The 20,233-nt window shown below is 41.7% G+C and overlaps 1 protein-coding gene across 1 annotated transcript in view; it reads left to right on the top strand.

Moving 5' to 3' along the window:
• DOCK4 (dedicator of cytokinesis 4) overlaps nt 1–20,233 on the top strand; it is a 271,626-nt gene that overhangs the window by 80,483 nt on the left and 170,910 nt on the right. Inside the window, exons 2-5 of the mRNA XM_069976155.1 lie at nt 6,770–6,853; nt 7,643–7,683; nt 13,795–13,850; nt 16,321–16,417. Coding sequence (XP_069832256.1) covers nt 6,770–6,853; nt 7,643–7,683; nt 13,795–13,850; nt 16,321–16,417 — 278 coding nt within the window. The remainder of the gene's footprint in view (nt 1–6,769; nt 6,854–7,642; nt 7,684–13,794; nt 13,851–16,320; nt 16,418–20,233) is intronic.

The raw sequence follows: 20,233 nt of genomic DNA, 5'->3' as shown, positions 1-20,233 counted from the left end.
CCCGACCCCCCTGCCATGCACACAACTACCCACGCCGAACACACAACTACCTTACCCCTCAGCCATACACACAACTACTCTGCCCCCCAGCCATAAATGCAACTACCTCTCCGCCATTCACACATCTACCCCCTCCAGCCATATACACAACAACCAACCCCTCCAGCCATACACACAATCACCACCCCCAGCCCCCAAACAACTACCACCCTCAGCTCCCCAAACTACCACCCCAGCCCCCCACACAGCTACCCACAAATACACACAGACACACACACAGTACATGCAGACACACACATAAGCCTCCACGCCAAGGGTCTATTCATACAAGGGCAGGCACACTAAGGATTTTCTGCAGCAGGTTTGAGTGCAGAAAATCTGCAGTCTATCAGCAAAGTGGAAATGAAACTTAAAGGGAAACAATCAGCCCAATTGGGCTGATATGGTTCCCAGGAGCGCTGTATAAAGCTCCTGCAGCAGCCGCAGCACTTACTGGCCGCGGCTGCTGCAAAAGCTTTATACCAGAGAAAAACACGTTTTATTCTCTTGGTGCGTGACAGAGGCAGGGAGGTAGTCATCTGGGTGGCTCACCGTCTGTGTCTAGTCACCACTCTCTGCCTGTCAGCACGCTCGGAGGGATGATTGACCGGCAGAGAGGTATGTTACTGGCCTCTATGGCCTCCGCCCAGATGACTACCTTCCCGCTTCTGCCTGTTGTGCGCCTGGGGAATATAACTCATTTTTCTCCAGTATAAATATTCTGCAGCAACTGCGGCCGGTATGTCCTGCGACTGCTGCAGGAGCTTCATACAGCGCTCCTGGGAACCATATCAGCCCAGTTGGGCTAATTGGTTCTCTTTAAATGTCTTCTTCTATGTACACACAGACACATGACAGAGAAATGTACACACACACACACACACACGCCAGAGCTATGTACACACACACACACACATGACAGAGAAATGTACACACACACACACACACGCCAGAGCTATGTACACACACACACACACGACAGAGAAATGTACACACACACACACACGCCAGAGCTATGTACACACACACAGACACATGACAGAGAAATGTACACACACACACACACACGCCAGAGCTATGTACACACACACAGACACATGACAGAGAAATGTACACACACACACACGCCAGAGCTATGTACACACACACACACATACACGCCAGAGCTATGTACACACACACATACACGCCAGAGCTATGTACACACACACATGACAGAGCTATGTATACACACACATACACGCCAGAGCTATGTACACACACACACGACAGAGCTATGTATACACACACATACACGCCAGAGCTATGTACACACACACATGACAGAGCTATGTATACACACACACACACACGCCAGAGCTATGTACACACACACACACACGCCAGAGCTATGTACACACACACACACACATGACAGAGCTATGTACACACACACACACACGCCAGAGCTATGTACACACACACACACACATGACAGAGCTATGTATACACACACAGACACGCCGGAGCTATGTACACACACACAGACACGACAGAGCTATATACACACAGAGACACACACGACAGAGCTATGTACACACACACACACACGACAGAGCTATGTATACAGACACGCCGGAGCTATGTACACACACACACAGACACATGACAGAGCTATGTATACACACACACACACATGACAGAGCTATGTACACACACACATGACAGAGCTATGTACACACACACATGACAGAGCTATGTACACACAGAGACACACACGACAGAGCTATGTACACACACACACACACACGACAGAGCTATGTATACACACACACAGACACGCCGGAGCTATGTACACACACAGACACGTCAGAGCTATGTATACACACAGACACGACAGAGCTATGTATATACACACACACACACACATATGACAGAGCTATGTACACACACACACACACACATGACAGAGCTATATACACACAGAGACACACACACGACAGCTATGTACACACACACACACGGACACATGACAGAGCTATGTACACACACACACACACAGACACATGACAGAGCTATGTACACACACACACACAGACACATGACAGAGCTATGTACACACACACACACACAGACACATGACAGAGCTATGTATACACACACACACACACACACACGCCAGAGCTATGTACACACACACACAGACACATGACAGAGCTATGTACACACACAGACACTTACTTTTCATGCTGGCCTCCAGGCTCCAGGCCTGCACTTATCTCCATCTTCCTCTCCTCATGACTCTGCAGGCCTCCCCCTTACCTTCTGCACCGACTGCAGAGCTGTATAAAGGAGGGGGCAGACATCACTGCAGGGGGAGGGGGACCAGGACAGAAAAGAGGGGGCCACAGCTCTTCACTGGATCTTCTGTGGTATGTCCAGCCTGGGAGCTGCTGAGAGGGAGGGGGGGGCATCCACGGAGAGTGCAGGAGGGGGAGGGGGGATGGAGCCGGTCTCTTCCCTATGTCTGGCAGCTGCTGGAGCCTCCTCAATCCAACAGGGGCCCTCAGCAAGCCCACCAGGCATGAAAGAGGGCAGGCGGCCAGCTGGAAGGGCGCTCCAGCAGACAGGCAGCACATCTAACGTCCATAGATGTGCAGTGCAGCTCTCTGTCTGCCAGAGCGCCCCCTAGCTGGCCGGGAGTGAGGCGCCCTGTGCAAGTGCACAGGTCGCACACCCCAAAGGCCGGCCCTGTTCATACAGACATAGAAACTGACAGCTTGTCATTTTCCATATCACAAGTCTATACTTACCAGCCCTGCTGCTTGTAATCCAGTATCTGTCTCTCTCCGACCAGATTCTAGATCTCAAACAGGTTAGCTGCTAAGTATGGACTGCTTGTCACCTTTATTTTCTTTGCCGCAGAACCCCTATTTACACAGGACAATGTGCAGCCAATAAAGGTAAATTTAAAAAAAAGATTCCAAACAGACGATCAGCCAATAATTGGACTAATCGCTGTCACTTTTACACAGGCCTGTTATTGGCCACAGGGGCACTTCTAGCTACGTTTTTGGTAGATAATTGGACCATGTAAAAGACCCTTAGGCTGAGTTCCAATCATTGTACGAGCTCTTTTAATGGAGGTCCAATGCAGAATCTATTACCTGTGTCCCATGCCACAGCCTTCTTGGATGTGTATGGTCCTGGGCATGGTCAGTCTCTCACACCGGTTGGTTTATGTAACGTGTGTGTAAGCTTTTAGGACAAAACGTGGGGCTCGGTGGACCCCAACATTGTCCTCTCCCACTCTGATATATTGGGTGATATATTTTACATTTATTACTTGTTAGTGCCTGTTTTGCACTTTTTACCTTTTGTATTTCTACCTCTTTTTGAATCTCTTGCACATATACTTACTATACTTTACTTGCACTTTACTACACTTAGCTTAGGTTACATAGCACGTTTATTTGCAGGGCCAGTATATTGCTTACACCTATATATATTGTATAGGATAAAGACATCTATATTATATGTGTTGGGTTGTCTTGGGACCTGTCCCTTTAGAGTGTTATGTTTTTAAATGGTTCTAGATGGTATTGTTTGTGTGTATTGTTTATATGTGATAACTCAATAAAACATTATCTTTTTATTACTTTGGAGTGTCAGTCATTGTATATAACACATCTTTTTACTTTGTGTGCTATATTTCTAATATGTTATATTGTCTGCACCCATTCTGAAGATGGGACCTTGATGCCATGTTTCTTTCTTCACATTGACTTAGCATTCAACACTGCCAACACATGTCCCTGCTAGTGGAGCATGCAGTATAAAATAATTGGTGAATGAAAGAGGGGCATCATTCTTTGTCTCCAAGACTCCAGTCCCAGTGCTGGAGCCAGAGAAATGACATACACTGCTGGCTCCAATTCTTTCCATTCCCAGTATTAGTATCACAGTAGTAGGATGACAAAAGCAGAGCATGGATGTGTGTACTGGGTTCCTGCTACTGTAACAGCCTTGATAAGGGTGGTGTTATTATATTGTGTGCTGAGTGGAGCAGAATACCCCTTTAGTGTAGAGACATTTTATGCATTTATGACCTGTTGTAGCTCTTACTAACTGAAACTTACGTTTTAGGAATGTCTGTATTTTCAGGAGATAATTCAAATTTAGCTTTTTGTATGATTATTGATGACATTTTCCTGGTTAAGGTCCTGTAGCAGACACATGAGCATTATTGGTGACGTTTTCCTGGTTGGGGTCCTGTAGCATGCATATGAACATTATTGGTAAAGTTTTCCTTATAGCAGCCGTAATTTACACACAGATTATCAAAGTAGAAAGAAAAGCTGGTGTTATATATTTACAAAACATTTGTGGAATAAATGTATTCCGCTAGAATACTGAGCAACTTCCCCCAGCCATGCTGCATCATGCTTCCACATGATTGACAGTCTTAGTGTTAAAGAAAGCCCTTGGGAGAAAATATCTTGAATATAAATGATTTCTTTCTTGCAGAATGACTTATTATATTTTGTACCTTCTATTTATATAGTAGCCGTTAAATCTCATCCAGAATAGAAATCTAAAAAATGTTCTACACCAAGAATATTCCACATTTTATTTGCATGTATTTCATGTATACATCTATATGATGTATATTTGATCTATACATACAGCCCTGCTTGCACCTGCAAATTCTTTTCAGTATCCTTTTTATAGCATTGCCATCTAAAGCATTTTAAATGCCAATTGCAAATCAGTTGGGTGACTTGTGACATGTGGGATCAATAATTGCGGTAAATTTATATTAAGCAGCTAATGTAGCATCTGCTACCCAACCAGTGTTCTTCTATTACTGGTTTCCATCATGAAAGACCCAATAACTGCACACAGCCTCAGGCCACGTAGTTGAACATCCAGAGTCCATGTAGCAGCATATGGTTCTGCTGTAGAAATTGGAATAATTAAGAATCCATTTGTATGTAGCTGCCAAAATTCTGGTCTTGCGCTTCTAAGCATTCTTCATGCTTAGCCATTCAAGTAACAGTTTAATGGCCCCTTGCCCTGTTGTAGCAATATCTTCTGACTTTGCTACATATAACTTTTATGTATATCAAGTATACGGTAGTCCGAACAACAAGAAACAGTGATTGGCACTCGCATTCCTCATATGAACAAAAGATACACACGTGTTGAGTCAGAATAGTTTCTGCTTGAACATAAATTTTAGTTGTAACAATAAGTAATGGAAGAAAGGCTTGGAAGCACTCACTAAATGTAGAAACATAGTTTTATTCTTTACATTAAGACAGATCAGCAGGCAAAGACGTGACATCTGTTTCACACAACCAGCACTGCATCAGACCTGGTTGTGCGAAACCGTTGTCACTCATATCTGATGGGCATCTTTGCCTGCTGATCTGTCTTAATGGATTTTATTCTGATGTAAAGAATAAAACTACGTTTCTACATTTGGTGAGTGCTTCCAATCCTTTCTTCCATTACTTATCAAGTATACATTAGTGTTCATTGTGCTGGATCCTACCATGTTGCCTATGAAAAGCTGTAACACTCATTGGTAAATAAGGGTGATTGTTTTGTTTGACAGTTTCACTAATGTTTTAGGGTGGTATTACACGGGCCGAGCAGGGCCCGATAATACCTGTAAACGAGCAGCGATCTGCTAGATCGTTGCTCGTTTACTGGGCCTATTACTCGACCCGATAATCGTTTGACAAGAGCTGCAAGGACATCGTTACCGATGTCCTTGCAGCCCTTGCTAAATTGGCATACATTACCCATCCACGTTCCAGGGCTGCTCCTGCCGTCCGCTTCTCCCGGGGTCCCGCGTGCGCTCTAGCTTCACAGCGGCCTGTCAGCTGGTAGGCCACTCAGCCAATCACAGGCCGGGACCGCTGCGGCCTGTGATTGGCTGAGCGGCCTATCAGCTGACAGGCCTCTGTGAAGCTAGAGCGCGCGGGACCCCGGGAGAAGCGGACGGCAGGAGCAGCCCTGGAACGTGGATGGGTAATGTATATCGTTAGTCGCCGGCCACGCACCGCTATTACATGCAGCGGTGCGCGGTCGGCGCCCGACGAAAATAGGGTCTAACCTATATCAACGATCAGCCGATGATCGTTGTCATCGGCTGATCGTTGCATTTATTACACGGAGCGATAATCGGCCGAATCGGGCCAATTCGGCCGATTATCGTTCCGTGTAATAGTACCCTTACTCTTCCCATGTCCTGCATACGTCACAAAAAAAAATCTTCACTCAGAGTGAAGCAAATCCAAGTCTATTTAAGAAGTCACCTACTGTTCTTTTGAGGAAGACTATAAACCTGATTCTTGCATGTGATGACACAGTGACACAGGGCCCTTTCTGCATAGACTTCATTGTTTTTATTTTTAGTACCTGATAATGGTGATCAGATTACAGGGACTTTTCTAATCTTAACTATAATTTGGTGATAAACACAAAAGCATCCTGTTTTGTCATGTTGTGAATGGATCAATTTGATAAAAAGTTTTAGGATGACGTAACAACCTATAGTAAATACTGACAGCAGATTGAGTACAAGTTTATGAGATAACCACATGCTTTATGGAAATTTATAATTGCCAGCATATATTATAAATAGTAAGACTACACATTTTTAAAAACAAAACCACTAGATATTGATAGTTACTAGTTACTTTATACTGATTTAGCATACTTGTTTTTTTTTCTTTTCTAGTGGTGGCCAGCTTTCGAGGAACAAATCCACATGGCTTAACGTTAGAGATTGGAGACACTGTTCAAATTCTTGAAAAATGTGAAGGTAAGATACGGTTTAAACAGTTCATGCTTATGAAGTGTTCATTCCTTTGTAGACAAGTAATCTAAGATTATAGACACACAGACTAGGTGTATGAGCAATGAAATTTCCTCATGTTTGAATAAAACTCCAGTTATCTGCCTGCACTCCATTCAGTCTCTGTAGGACTCTCTGCCAAAGAGAGCCAAGTGCTGTACTATCTTTAGAAGTCTTATAGTGTCTGAGTAGAGTGGCATCACACAGCCTCCACTCGCTTCTTCCTGTAGTGTATGTTAGTGCCATCTCTTAGCCAGGTAAGCAATGCAGATGCACAAGAACATGTAATTTATCAGACCAGTTCACCTTCTATAGTCCAGTTCTGTTGCCTAAATGTTCATTGTAGGCGCTAGTTGTAGCAGGTTGTGGTCAGTATGGGCAATCTGATCGGTCTCTGGCTACAGAGCCCGATAGACCACAGACTATGGTGCTCTGTGTGTTTTCACACATCTCTACCATGGAGAGCAGTAACTTTTTAAGCATTTTGTGCCACAGTATGATTTCTGCCCCAAAATAATGTGAACAATAATTTAAACTCATCCTGCAAAAAAAAATAATTAACTAATAAAGCTATATTGCTGGAAAAATAAAAGTTATGGTTCTTGTAATAAAAACAAATATTCCTTGTCTGGTATTAAGGGGTTAAAATACTCTGGAATCTTTAGAATTGATACCAATAGAATTGGAAACACAATTTTATTTCTTCTTTATGCAAGTGAAATGAGCATGTGTTTTTCAGTATTCTTTTTTTCACAGGCTGGTACAGAGGATTTGCCCTGAAGAATCCTAATGTGAAGGTATTGTAATTTGCCTGCTTAATGGTTTGTTTGTTTTTAGTGCCATGTCAATCTACAGTAACAGCGCCCACCCTCTCCAAATAATTCAATACACAATATCAATAAATATATACAATTTAATTTAGAATTCATGTCGGCATGTGGCCTGTGGCTTCATTTTTACTCTATGGAGCCGCTGGAGAGAGCAGAGTACAGCACAGAGACTCCCCGCAGTGTGAATTGGTTGTAACTTAAAGAGGTTTTCCAGGATTTTTATGTTTTTTCAAAAATCATCTAGCATTATTGCCTAAGTCAAGACAAACCTCCCCATATACATTTTTCTTCTCTATCAGCTTCTCTTGAGATGAAAAAGCTTTTTTATATCTTGTATTGTTTGTTTACAAGCTGCTCTGTCTGTTTACATATGCAGCACACCCAGTGGCCAAAGTTGGAATTGCAGTGTATAACAAGGTAATCAAATACCACATGTGCTGCAGCCTCAGGCCAGGTTCACACTATGTAAAAACAACATCCGTATTTCATAACAATGGCTGTAGTTGTTATGAAATGCGAGCATTGTTTTTACATAGTGTGAACCTGGCCTAAGACATAGAATTAGATCTATTTTTTTTGGACTATTTTCCTCCTGCTTCCACAGCTTCTGCCTATGGTGCAATGGTAATTGTCAGGATTACTGTGCTCACTGAAGGGTTCAGGTCTCGTGACAGAGTTTGATCTTATTTTTTTTCCCCCGTCTTAGGGCCCGTTAACACAGAGTAAGAAAGGCGGAATTGTCCGCCGCAGAATGCCGCCAGCCTCCGTGTCATAATGACGCTCTATGGGAGGCGCGCACCGCTTCTCTCCCCGCGCTGAAGAATGAACATGTTCATTCTTCAGCACCAAGAAATGCAGGGCGCACCTCCCATAGAGCGTCATTATGACACTGAGGCTGGCGGCATTCTGCGGCGGACAATTCCGCCTTTCTTACTCTGTGTTAACGGGCCCTTATTTTCCAGTGATGGCTTGTGCTAAGCATTATGGTGATTGTATTTCCTCTGCAAAGAACAAACACTGAGGTATTATACAAACAAGATGAATTTTCAAAGAAAATAATTCTCTACTGACAATACCTATTGACTCTATACCTTCTAAAACTGCCCTGGATATCTGTATACATGTATTACCTAACAAAGTCTATAAATAAATAATAAAACCAAATCTATTTGCCACAAAAAAAAAATATATATAATAATAATAATAATAATAATACATTTATTATTATTATTTTGTGGCAAATAGATTTGGTTTTATTATTTATTTATAGACTTGGTTAGGTAATACATGTATACAGATATTCAGGGCAGTTTTAGAAGGTATAGAGTCAATAGGTATTGTCAGTGGAGCATTATTTTCTTTGAAAATTCATCATGTTTGTATAATACCCTCAGTGTTTCTTCTTTGCAGAGGAACTACAATCACCATAATGCTTAGCACAAGCCATCACTGGAAAATAAGATGGAAAAAAAACAAACTGTGACAGGATGTGAACCCTGGTCAATGAGCTTGGTAATCCTGACACTTACCATTGCTCCACAAGCAGAGGCTGGAGAAGCTGGAGGTACATAGACCATAACAGTGTTCTGCCACACAGAGATCCTCTCCACCCCTGTCCTGACCTCCTCCCTCCACACAGACATAGGAGGACACCAGCAGCAGCTGTATCTATAGGAAAGATCACACTGACATCCCATGAGTCCTGTGTGTGTGGAGGGGGGGCATAGGACGGGGTGGAGATGATTTCTGTGGTGTGACAGAGAGAGCTATCAGATCGGCAGCAGCACTAACAGACAGCATCTCCCTCCCAGAGTGACTCTCACTGCTCCTGCTCTGGAAGGGATACAGCCTGCTGCAGCATTGTGTGATTCACTGTGGGGACGGAGAGACTGTGGATGTTTGTGCTGCTGCCGAGAGCCAATCAGAAAGCATCAACACCTGAGTCCCTCCCCCTCTCCACACACAGCACTCAGACGCTTCCAGCTATATCGGGACACATGCAGAGACAGGAGTGACGTCACCGAACCGGAAACACTGTGTTTCTGGTCCGGGATGTGACAGGAAGTCAGAAGCTCAGGAGCAGGCAACTCACGTGACTAGCTGGGGGATCTCCTAGAGTTGACAAGTAATGTTAGGGAAGTATATTAGAAAAGGGTTAACCTTAATTAACCCTTTCCTAATACCAAAAATCGATTTTTCCTGGAAAACCCCTTTAAATATGATTCAAACTACAGTTTACATGGACTAACAATCCTTATTAAGTAGTCACGGTTTCAAAAAGCTTTCTTCCATGTGGCAGCCTATGTGATTAGTAAATCATTTCATATACTTAAAATGACTTCTTTCTACAGAAAAATTAATCTAAAGCCTTGGCCTCAAGGAATCTCCCTCCCTTGCAAGTCTATACCTAGAAACAGCTAGATCAGAAATGAACATCGGAAGTGGAGTTTGGTTTAGCTAGTGCTATGTGCTGCACTGTGTGGCTAAGCCAGTCAGCGCCACTCTTGTCTCCAGCTTGGGCAGAGTTTTGCTGCTCAGTTCCATTGAAGCGAATGGAGCTTAATTGCAAACCAAACCTGAACTTGAGAAAAGAGACGTGTTGTCTCTGAAAGAAAGTGGCCATGTTTTTTTCGCACTGGATAACCCTTTTAAGCCCTTATTGTAACTCCTTGTAAACTTCTTGTACAGCTGTTTCTTTGATTTCTTTTTAAATAAAACCTTGCAGTGAATCAATAACCCCTTCTACCTCCACATGTCTCCTATAGTACCTATAGCACACAGTGCCAACTTGTTCATTGCACTTTCACAGTAAAGTACAAATCTAGATAACTTTCTGAAACCAGTTGCTAGAAAAGAAAACAAATTTTGCCAGAATACCCCTTTTAAAGGGGTTATCAAGCACTACAAAAACATGGCTACTTTTTTTCAGAGACAGCACCACTCTTGTCTCCAGTTCAGGTGCGGTTTGCAATTAAGCTCCATTCACTTCAATGGAACAGAGTTACAAAACCCTACCCAAACTGTAAACAAGAGTGGTGCTGTCTCTGAAAGAAAGTGGCCATGTTTTTGTAGTGCTGGATTACCCCTTTAACGCTTTTCAAAAATTTGGCACACAGCATTGACTCCACTGCTTTAATTTGCAATATAGTTCTATTGCATTTTTGCTTATAAAGCTGTGTTTGTTGTTTCTACATCTCTGTAATTGAAGATGTCTTTTATATCAATCCTCTTTTATCTTTATGTACTCATGTTTACTGAATGTCGCTCTGTGAAAATGTAGATACTTATATCAAAATAGTCTCAGTGGAGCAGCGAAGAGTTTTGACTTTTCATAGCTTTCACTATAATTACAGTTCTGTTGAAAGGTGGTTTGGAAATCTGTGTTTATAACAGCTATAAAGCCAGAACGCGGCCCATATGCATTTCACTAAAGCACACTTTTAAAAAGCAAATTTGGCTACAGGTCCTGTCTGCGAGTTCTCTTAACTTATAACTGAAGCAAATGTTGAGTTACTAAAAGGCAAAAGAACTTTGTCAGCACTGCTGTATTGATGACGTTTGAAAATGGTGAAATACACATTCCGTACAACATTAGACTGCCATAGATTTTTATGCTTTGGGGATTTTTAGCAGTGTGTAGGAAATACACATTATACATTTCAGTGCCTTCACTTTTTCCTTCAAATCACATTATAAATTAAAATTTGATAATTATGTTTATTATATTGTCACATACAGTACATGCCTTCCCAGCAGTTAGGCTTTCGATAATTTTTACCTGTGAATGTAAGAGTGGCGATACTCTGACCCTGCAGATTCTACCAAACCTTCCAGTCAAATTACCCACATTTTCTCTACCTTTGGTACCTTATTAATGCCACCCGTATGCCATGCATTGTAAGAGTGAGTAGGTAATTGGGTTGTGGGAAGAGGTGTAGGGGAATTGGATGGGTAAATCGTAGGTAATAGGTAGAAGCAGTTTGATAATCCCACCATTGGGTAGAAGCCCCAGTGGATAGATAATCCCTTCATTTGTTAGGTAACCCCCCCCAAAATCAGATGCCCAAAGTGGGTAGAACCCCCCCCCCATTATGTTGTCCCCCCCCCCCCCCCCCAGTAGTTAGGTTCCCCCCCCCCCCCCCCCCATTATGGAGGTATTCACATCTGAGCTATGCATTGATTAAAACAAGCTGATCAGTTAGGGTGTGACCCATCCCAAAAACAGGCATGCAATTGCTGCACAATTTAACCTTTCTTGCACTTATTTTGGTGTATAAAACATTTGTTTCTTAAGGTAGTTTTCCTTCTGCAGCTTTGTTTTCAGGTACATGGCAGACTGCTATGCCTCATACAGAGTGAATTGTATCAGAGATGCTGTCCCACAGCCGGGTCTCCAGCCTTCTTTTCTTCTCCAGCCCGTTTATAACCAAATGAAATATTAACTTTGACCTGGTCGTAAGTCAGCTTAGAAGATTGCACAGGGGAGGAGAGAGAGGCTAGAGACCAAGCTGTTTTTCCTCTGGATAAGACAGAGCCGCCTGCAATGCATGTTAAAACCTACAGGCTACACTTTTTTAAAGAATTGTAACTCCCCTCTTCTGCTGCGTTTAGAGCCGAGTGGTGGTCTGTAACCTAGACAACAAACTGTCAATGGGACAATGGAAGAGAGCAGCTTATTAGGAGAAGGAAGCAAGATTGCTAAACAAAAGAATGTATTTGCATAAGTTTTAATTTAATTTTAATATTTTACTTGATTCCTACACGTATAACTATATTAAGCTGGGTTCACACTGCATTTTTACAATCCGTTTAACATATCCGTTTTTAATTGGTTACTTTTAACGGACAGAAAAACGTAGTCAACACTATTTTTGCGTCCGCTAAAAAAACGGATCCGTTTCGATCCTTTTTTTTTTTTTTATAATAGAAGTTAATGGAAAAACAGATGCAAACGGATGACACACAATTGCATCTGTTTTTCCATAAAACTTATTCGTTAAACGGGTTGCAAAAACGCAGTGTGAACCCAGCCTACGTTGGCATGCAAATACCCCTTTAATGATCTATGTTTTCCCCCATAGATTACATTGATTGGTAGAAATCGTGGTCATTCCAGAAGAATAAACATGTATAACTTAGAATAATTTCAATAAAATATTTATGCCTGTTAAAAGGGAGTCTATCACCAGGCTTGACAATAATAAATTATGTGGATGGTGTATAAGGAACACTGGTGTTAGTATCTTGATCAGCTGCTTCATTGTCTGAGAAAATTATATTTATTCAGTTTTCAAACCAGCTTCTATGCACTATAACACATAACTATAACTCTCGGGGCACCAGTATTCCCCCTGGACCTCTCCTATATCCTCTAGCCACAAAGAAGAGAGCTTTGCCTCATTGTTATGTAATGGCTGAGGAATTGCTTATTCTTCTCCCTCAGGTGTGGCTCGAGGAAAGATGGGAGGGGTCTGGATAGGTATAGCAGTACACCCCCCAGTGCATCGAACAGTTAATTTGCATTTTTTACAGTACTAATTTTCCTATACAACAAAGTGGTTGATCAGGATACTAAATGTAGTGCTACTTATATGCTATCCTTCCTTACTCAGCAGCCCAAGTGGTTTAAAGGGGTTATCCAGCGCTACAAACACATGGCCACTTTTCCCCCTACTGTTGTCTACAGTTCAGGTGCAATTTGCAATTAAGCTCCATTTACTTCAATGGAATGGAGTTTCAAAACCCCACCCAAACTGGAGACAACAGTAGGGGGAAAGTGGCCATGTTTTTGTACCACTGGATAACCCCTTTAATTCTCATGATCTCCTGCACTTAGTAATGTTCCTATGCATTGGTTAGATCCTGAAAACAAAAGGCACACACTGCAATGTAACTATGATGCTTTCTATTAAGCTCTTCCAGAGTCCTCTTTAATATTTTATTCTCATTCTGTAGGTGTATTTTTTTTTTTCCCCATCAAAGCAGAAAGCAGGTCCGGCTGTTTGATGTGTGTGTTTTTTAGTTTTTTTCTTTTTTGTTTGAGTTCTTATTTATTAACCTGTGATATTCTATTCCCAGGGTGTTTTTCCTTCAAGCTACATACACCTAAAGAATGCATCTGTGAAAAACAAAGGGTAGGTTTTTCTCTGCAGATAACTTCTTGAATTACATTTATTCCCCTACAGTTCTAAAAACATTGTAGTAGTCTCAACATGTAGGGATTGTGGTTAGAGACGAGTGTTTTTCTCTTCCTTCCATCCAAGTCAAGCATGTTTGAGTCATACCTGCCCCCGCATAAATTCAACCTCTGTATCTTCAACGTTCCTGTTAAGTTATGTCTTGTACAGCTGACAAAGCTCCTATGTTAATGTGTCTTAGAACAGGCTCAGAAAAATTGGTAATTGGCTCACTCGTTCATGAGGGCAAGAAAATCCAACAATTTTCAACCTCTAATTATCTTGCTGTTCAACTGAAATATTTCGCTGTCCTCACACAGTTGATATAAATGCATTATTACTAGCACTGTAGTTGTATGTTGTATCCTATACTCCACCTAACCTACTAGTTGGGACCATTATGTCTGACTGTTTTAATTAAAGTGCAAGACATGTTCATGGTTATATTGTGCTTCTTGTGCACTTGCTGAGCTGTTTAAAAATTTAGTGTATTTACTCCACAGGGAGAAAAAGAAGTAAGTCATTACAGTACACATTTTTTAACAGAAAATATTTTTTTCTAGAAGAATCTAAAGTCTCAGTGATGTTTTATTATTTTGGTTCTGCATAATGTAAATATTTATCTCCCAAAGTTTTTTTGTTACATATTCATGCCTGATTATTTGGAGTAGCACCCCAAGGATTTCTTTAACTTTTTTTTTACAGTTTTGCACATTTCATAATAACTAGCCAGTCATTAAAGGGAACGCCAATTAAGAAATATTTAACCCTCTTCAATTGCCACCCATAATCCTCCGTCTCTGCTCCTTTGTCCCCCCCTTCCCCAGCAATGCGATCATGGAGGGGTGTTCTGTTCAACTTACCTTGCCGGGCCACAGCATTGGAATGGCAGTGATCCCTGCTCAGTAATAGACAGTAGGGATGGTCCGAACCAATGTTCGGTTCGGGTTCGTACGAACCCGAACCCTCGGTAATGATTCCTGCTGTCTGCCCGCTCAGTGTAGCTGTACTAGATGTTCCCCAGGGGGACTTCTAATTACTGTGTAAAAAAAATAAAGTATTTTCATTATTAAAAAATCCCCATCCCTAATAAAAAATCTAAATCACCCCCTTTTCCCATTTTATAATAGAATAAACATAATTGGTATCATCGCGTTCGTAATTGCCCAAAGTATTAAATCATCATATTCCTGATCTTGCATGGTATATGGCGTAAGCACAAAAACCCACCATGTGTCATCTGATTTTTTTATTTTTTTTTAATCAAATCTATAAAAATTTGCCCAGTCCTGAAGGGGTTAAAAGTGTGAATCTAGTGCTAGGATCAGTGTAGACAGGTGGGAAAGGAGTCAAACAAGCAGTGGGGTTTGGTGAGTGCACTTATGCTTTTTGACATTTTATGTTTCTGTGAGATTGCTGGGGTTCCCCTTTAATTTGTTGCATCCCAGCTTAGTTAGGCTGTGTTTACATATGTTCGATAATCCATCACATATCGGAATGTTTGGGAACACTGGATGCCTTGTTTTTAAACTTATTTCAGGCGTATAAGATGACCCCCAAGTTTTCCAGTTAAAATATAGAGTTTGGGATATACTCGCTGTATAAGACTACCCCTCTTCCAACGCACACCAAATAAAAATTAATAAAAAACCCAACAAACGGCAGCGAGATTTGAAAGGGAAGGGGGTACAGTAATACCGGTAGGATACAAGGGTGGGTGAGAGAGGTGTGTTTTTCTGGGCATAGCACCACTCTACCGTATCCCTTTTTTCCATACCCCGGATGCCTGCAGCTTGCTCTGCCCTTCATACGGTCGGCGCATGTACCAGGGATGTGGCACTTTTTGAGCCCCCCCCCCCCCCCCCCCCCCCCCACACACACACACACACACACACTCTGTGTGCCGCAACCGCAGCTTCTCCAGTGCAGTTCTGACGACCCCTCACTTTTGAGAAGTTTTTCATGTCAGGTTACACTTAGTGCTTATAGTGTCATAGAGACATGTGAAGTTAACAAAAATTGTGTTTAAGAAAAAATAACTAGTCTTGTTTTAGCATTACAGAAGTAATTGGTAAAGGAGGGATTTATCAATTATTTTGCCAAAGAAAAAACTTTTTTTTTCTGTGCAGCACTGTTAATTTTTGGTCAATGATCTAAGGTTTGTGCAAAACACAGAAAAAGTCACACACTTTTGCACATTTTACCTAATAATCTATACAAAACTACTACTCCCCATTGCATTTATTTACCCATAATAAAACTAAGTGGGCATGCTAGATGAAAAGTGAATCTGAACTGGTAATGCAAGTATGGACTATATTCCTTGCCAAAATTCTCCTTCTCATAAATGTTTAATTCAAATAAAATATTAATTCCACAATCATAAAGTACCATATATTGCAAGTTCATAACTGTTTTGCTTTCACAGGCAATTTGAAATGGTGATTCCTACTGAAGATGCTGTCATTACAGAAATGACGTCTACGTTAAGAGATTGGGGCACAATGTGGAAACAACTTTATGTGGTAAGAAATTCTTTTTCAAAATCCAAAGGATTGAATAAAGTTAGAAAATATTGCAGCTGCTGTACATGGCACAGCTAACTGTGAAAAGTACACTGTTATGAGCATATTTTTTCACCCGAGGATGTGGACCTTCTGTGTCTTGGGTTGTCCGGGATGCAGAAAAGGTCTCCTACACATCAGTTTTGCTTCTGCAACCTCAGAAATCAGGATCAGTGATGTCCTGAAGAAACCATCAGTGTGGCATCAGTGATGCATTAGATTTGCACCTGTTTTTGCAAATCCACAATAACAGGAAGGTAATAAATGGCCACTGGAAGGAGCCTGTCTGGGGGTTGCCAGGCAAAGCTTAAAGCGTAACTGTCATATTTTTTTTTATTGCAGAAATCAGTAGTATAAGCGATTTTAAGAAACTCTGTAATAGGTTTTATCAGCCAAAAAAGCCTCTTTCTGTACTCAAGAAGCAATCTCCCAGCCTCCCCCCTGACTTATTATCTGTGCATTATCAGGCAAACACGTCTTCATTACAGAGAAGCCAGTGAAGACTGGTTCTGCTCTCCCATTCTATCCTTATGGAGGGGGGAGGGACTGAGGGAAATGAGTGAGCAGGAAGAGATGACATGAAGGTCAGCTTTTTGTAGACTCTCTGGGCACCTAAAACACAGGATTCTGGGGTCAGACAGGTCAGTGCTTATCTATGAACTTACTGAGAAAAGATTGCAGGGTGTTGTGCTGTGCAAGACTGCTCCGTGCTCAGTCACTACTAACAGCCCCTCCCCTCTCCATAGCCACATAATGGAGACAGAAATCCTGCTGCTTCTGCAGTGAGGGGGGAGGCTGGGAGATTGCTTTTTCAGTACAGAAGGAAACTCTTTTGGTTTATAAAACCTATTACAGAGTTTCTTAAAATAGCTTGAACTGTTGATATTTAATGTTTTAAAAAAAATGACTCTGAAACGACAGTTACACTTTAACCCTTTAAGGACGTGGCCCATTTTCGTTTTTACGTTTTCGGTTTTTCCTCCTTGTGTTTAAAAGGTCGTAGCACTTGCATTTTTCCACCTAGAAACCCACATGACCCCTTATTTTTTGCGTCACTAATTGTACTTTGCAATTACAGGCTGAATTTTTGCATAAAGTACACTGCGAAACCAGAAAAAAATTCAAAGTGTGGTGAAATTGAAAAAAAAAAACGCATTTCTTTTATTTGGGGGAAATGTGTTTTTACGCCATTCGCCCTGGGGTAAAACTGACTTGTTATGCATGTTCCTCAAGTTGTTACGATTAAAACGATATATAACATGTATAACTTATATTGTATCTGATGGCCTGTAAAAAATTCAAACCGTTGTTAACCAATATACGTTCCTTAAAATCGCTCCATTCCCAGGCTTATAGCGCTTTTATCCTTTGGTCTATGGGGCTGTGCGAGGTGTCATTTTTTGCGCCATGATGTGATCTTTCTATCGGTACCTTGATTGCCCATATACGTCTTTTTGATCGCTTTTTATTACATTTTTTCTGGATTTGATGCGACCAAAAATGCGCAATTTTGCACTTTGGGATTTTTTTGCGCCTGACGCCGTTTACCGTACGAGATCAGGAATGTGATTAATTAATAGTTCGGGCGATTACGCACGCGGCGATAGCAAACATGTTTATTTATTTATTTATTTATTTGTTTACTTTTATTTAAAACCTGGGAAAAGGGGGGTGATTCAGACTTTTATTAGGGGAGGGGGTTTTTTACTATTAACAACACTTTATTTTTATTTTTTTACACATATACTAGAAGCCCCCCTGGGGGACTTCTAGTATATACACTTGGATCTCTCATTGAGATCTCTGCAGCATAGATATGCTGCAGAGATCCATGAGATCGCCACTCGTTTGCTTTCGGCTGCTGCAGCCGAAAACGAACGAGTGCCGAGCCGAGGACGGCGCCATCTTGGACGCGTCCCCGGCCGGCATCAGTAACAGAGATCGCTCCTCCGGGACAAGGTCCCGGAGAAGCGATCTCCCCCACTAGACCCCAGGGAAACGTTGCCTCCGGTAATCGGAGGCAGCTGTCAACTTTGACAGCTGCCTCCGATTAGCTAATTAGCGGGCACGGCGATCAGACCGTGCCCGCTAATAGCAGCGGTCCCGGGCTACTCGCGGCACCCGGGATCGCGGCACTTCAAAGCGGGGCCGCCGCGCGGCCCCGCTTTGAAGTGCAAGTGCGGACATATGACGTACCGGTACGTCATATGTCCTTAAGAGGTTAAGTAAAAATACATGGCACATAAGTGGTGCATTCATGTTTCATCTGTTTTAAATGGACCAGTTGACTTCTACTGGAACTTTGTTTTGTGAAAACAGACTGTAGAAGTGCAGGTCCTGCTTTTTTTGCGGAGAGGACCAGCAGCCAAACACTTATCTGTTTTCAAAACTGTCTAGATTACAACTTTAAAATCAATGGGTTTTTTTTCTGTCAGTAAATTGGGATTCTACTCAGAATAAATTTATGTGTGGATGAGGCCTAATCTGTTCTGCTTCCCAGTGCTCAGTACCTTCCAGAGTGCATGTAATGCGCATCCTGGGCAAAACCACATAGAAAAAGACTTTTGTCAAGCAGACAGAGGAAGGGAGTGCTTGGGAGTTAAAAAAAAAAAAAAAAAAAAAAGTGGGCAGTCCCTTTAGGGCAGGCACAGTTCATTCATAGTCAGTGGTCAGGGGTGGGTAGCACTGGTTCAGTGGTCAGACAGGGGAATACAGGACAGTGAACAGAGCAAAGTTTAGGTAACAAGCCCGGGTCCAACAGAATACTGTAGATGAGCACATGATAGAACACTTTGGCAGGACTTCTAGCAACATAGTAACCTTTTGTTTGGGCAGGATGTGGCTAATGAAGCTCCCCGATACACAGGGGCAGAGACCGAGGACTGTAAGAACTTAACTCCTCTCTCATCTTGCCACCACTCCAGAACCCCAGGAGAAGTGCTCTAATGAAGCCCCTATACCTCACGCATGTGTCACTGCAGGCTAAAACTGGCCTCAGATCATTTATACAGTATGGGAATCTTTTTACATGAGTTCTGGTAATGTGCATTAATTTAATTAGCCATTTCAGCACTTTTTATCACACGGCCAAAGAACTAGCAATCACAAAGCATGCTTGGCTTACTTTTTCCCCCATGTTTAAATTGTGGATGCAGCTTTATATATTCATATATAACATATGGAATGTGTAAAATGTATTACCATTGGTTAAAATCTTTGCAGTCGACAACTGTTGCATAATTTTCCTTTCACCGAGTAATAAAATGCTGATATTATGACCTGCATTTTATGAGAATATCTTCCAGCATAATCCATCATCATCTTTTCCTTTGAACACAGTTCTTCAAACTGTCGAAGGAAATTCTATGATGCCAGGCTGTAACTTCACCATGCATCAAATAACAGTGTGATGCACTGAATGTGCAGCATAAAAGATAAATATAGATTCTGTTTTCTTAAAAGCTTTGCCTGTGGTTTATATATTATAGAACAGCACATATCGTTAAAAAACATGGCCCAGTATGTCTGAATATTCCACTAAAACTCGACTTTTTAAAAAATATTTCCGTAACTTAGAAAATTAGACTACCCTGCTCAAAATATGCTGTTCATTGGGTTGTTTTAAAACAGGCAAAAATCTTAGACCAATAAGAAAATGCTGTTTTCTTATTGAACTTTCATATTTATTTGTTAATTTATTTATTTAGACTTTTTCATATAAAAGAAACTGCACTGACCCCGATAAAGACGTCTTACTATAGTCTGTGTAGGACTTCA

The sequence above is a fragment of the Dendropsophus ebraccatus genome, chromosome 1 (genome assembly GCF_027789765.1).
Source record: "Dendropsophus ebraccatus isolate aDenEbr1 chromosome 1, aDenEbr1.pat, whole genome shotgun sequence".
Taxonomy (NCBI): domain Eukaryota; kingdom Metazoa; phylum Chordata; class Amphibia; order Anura; family Hylidae; genus Dendropsophus; species Dendropsophus ebraccatus.
This window is presented reverse-complemented; position numbering and strand designations above follow the sequence as displayed.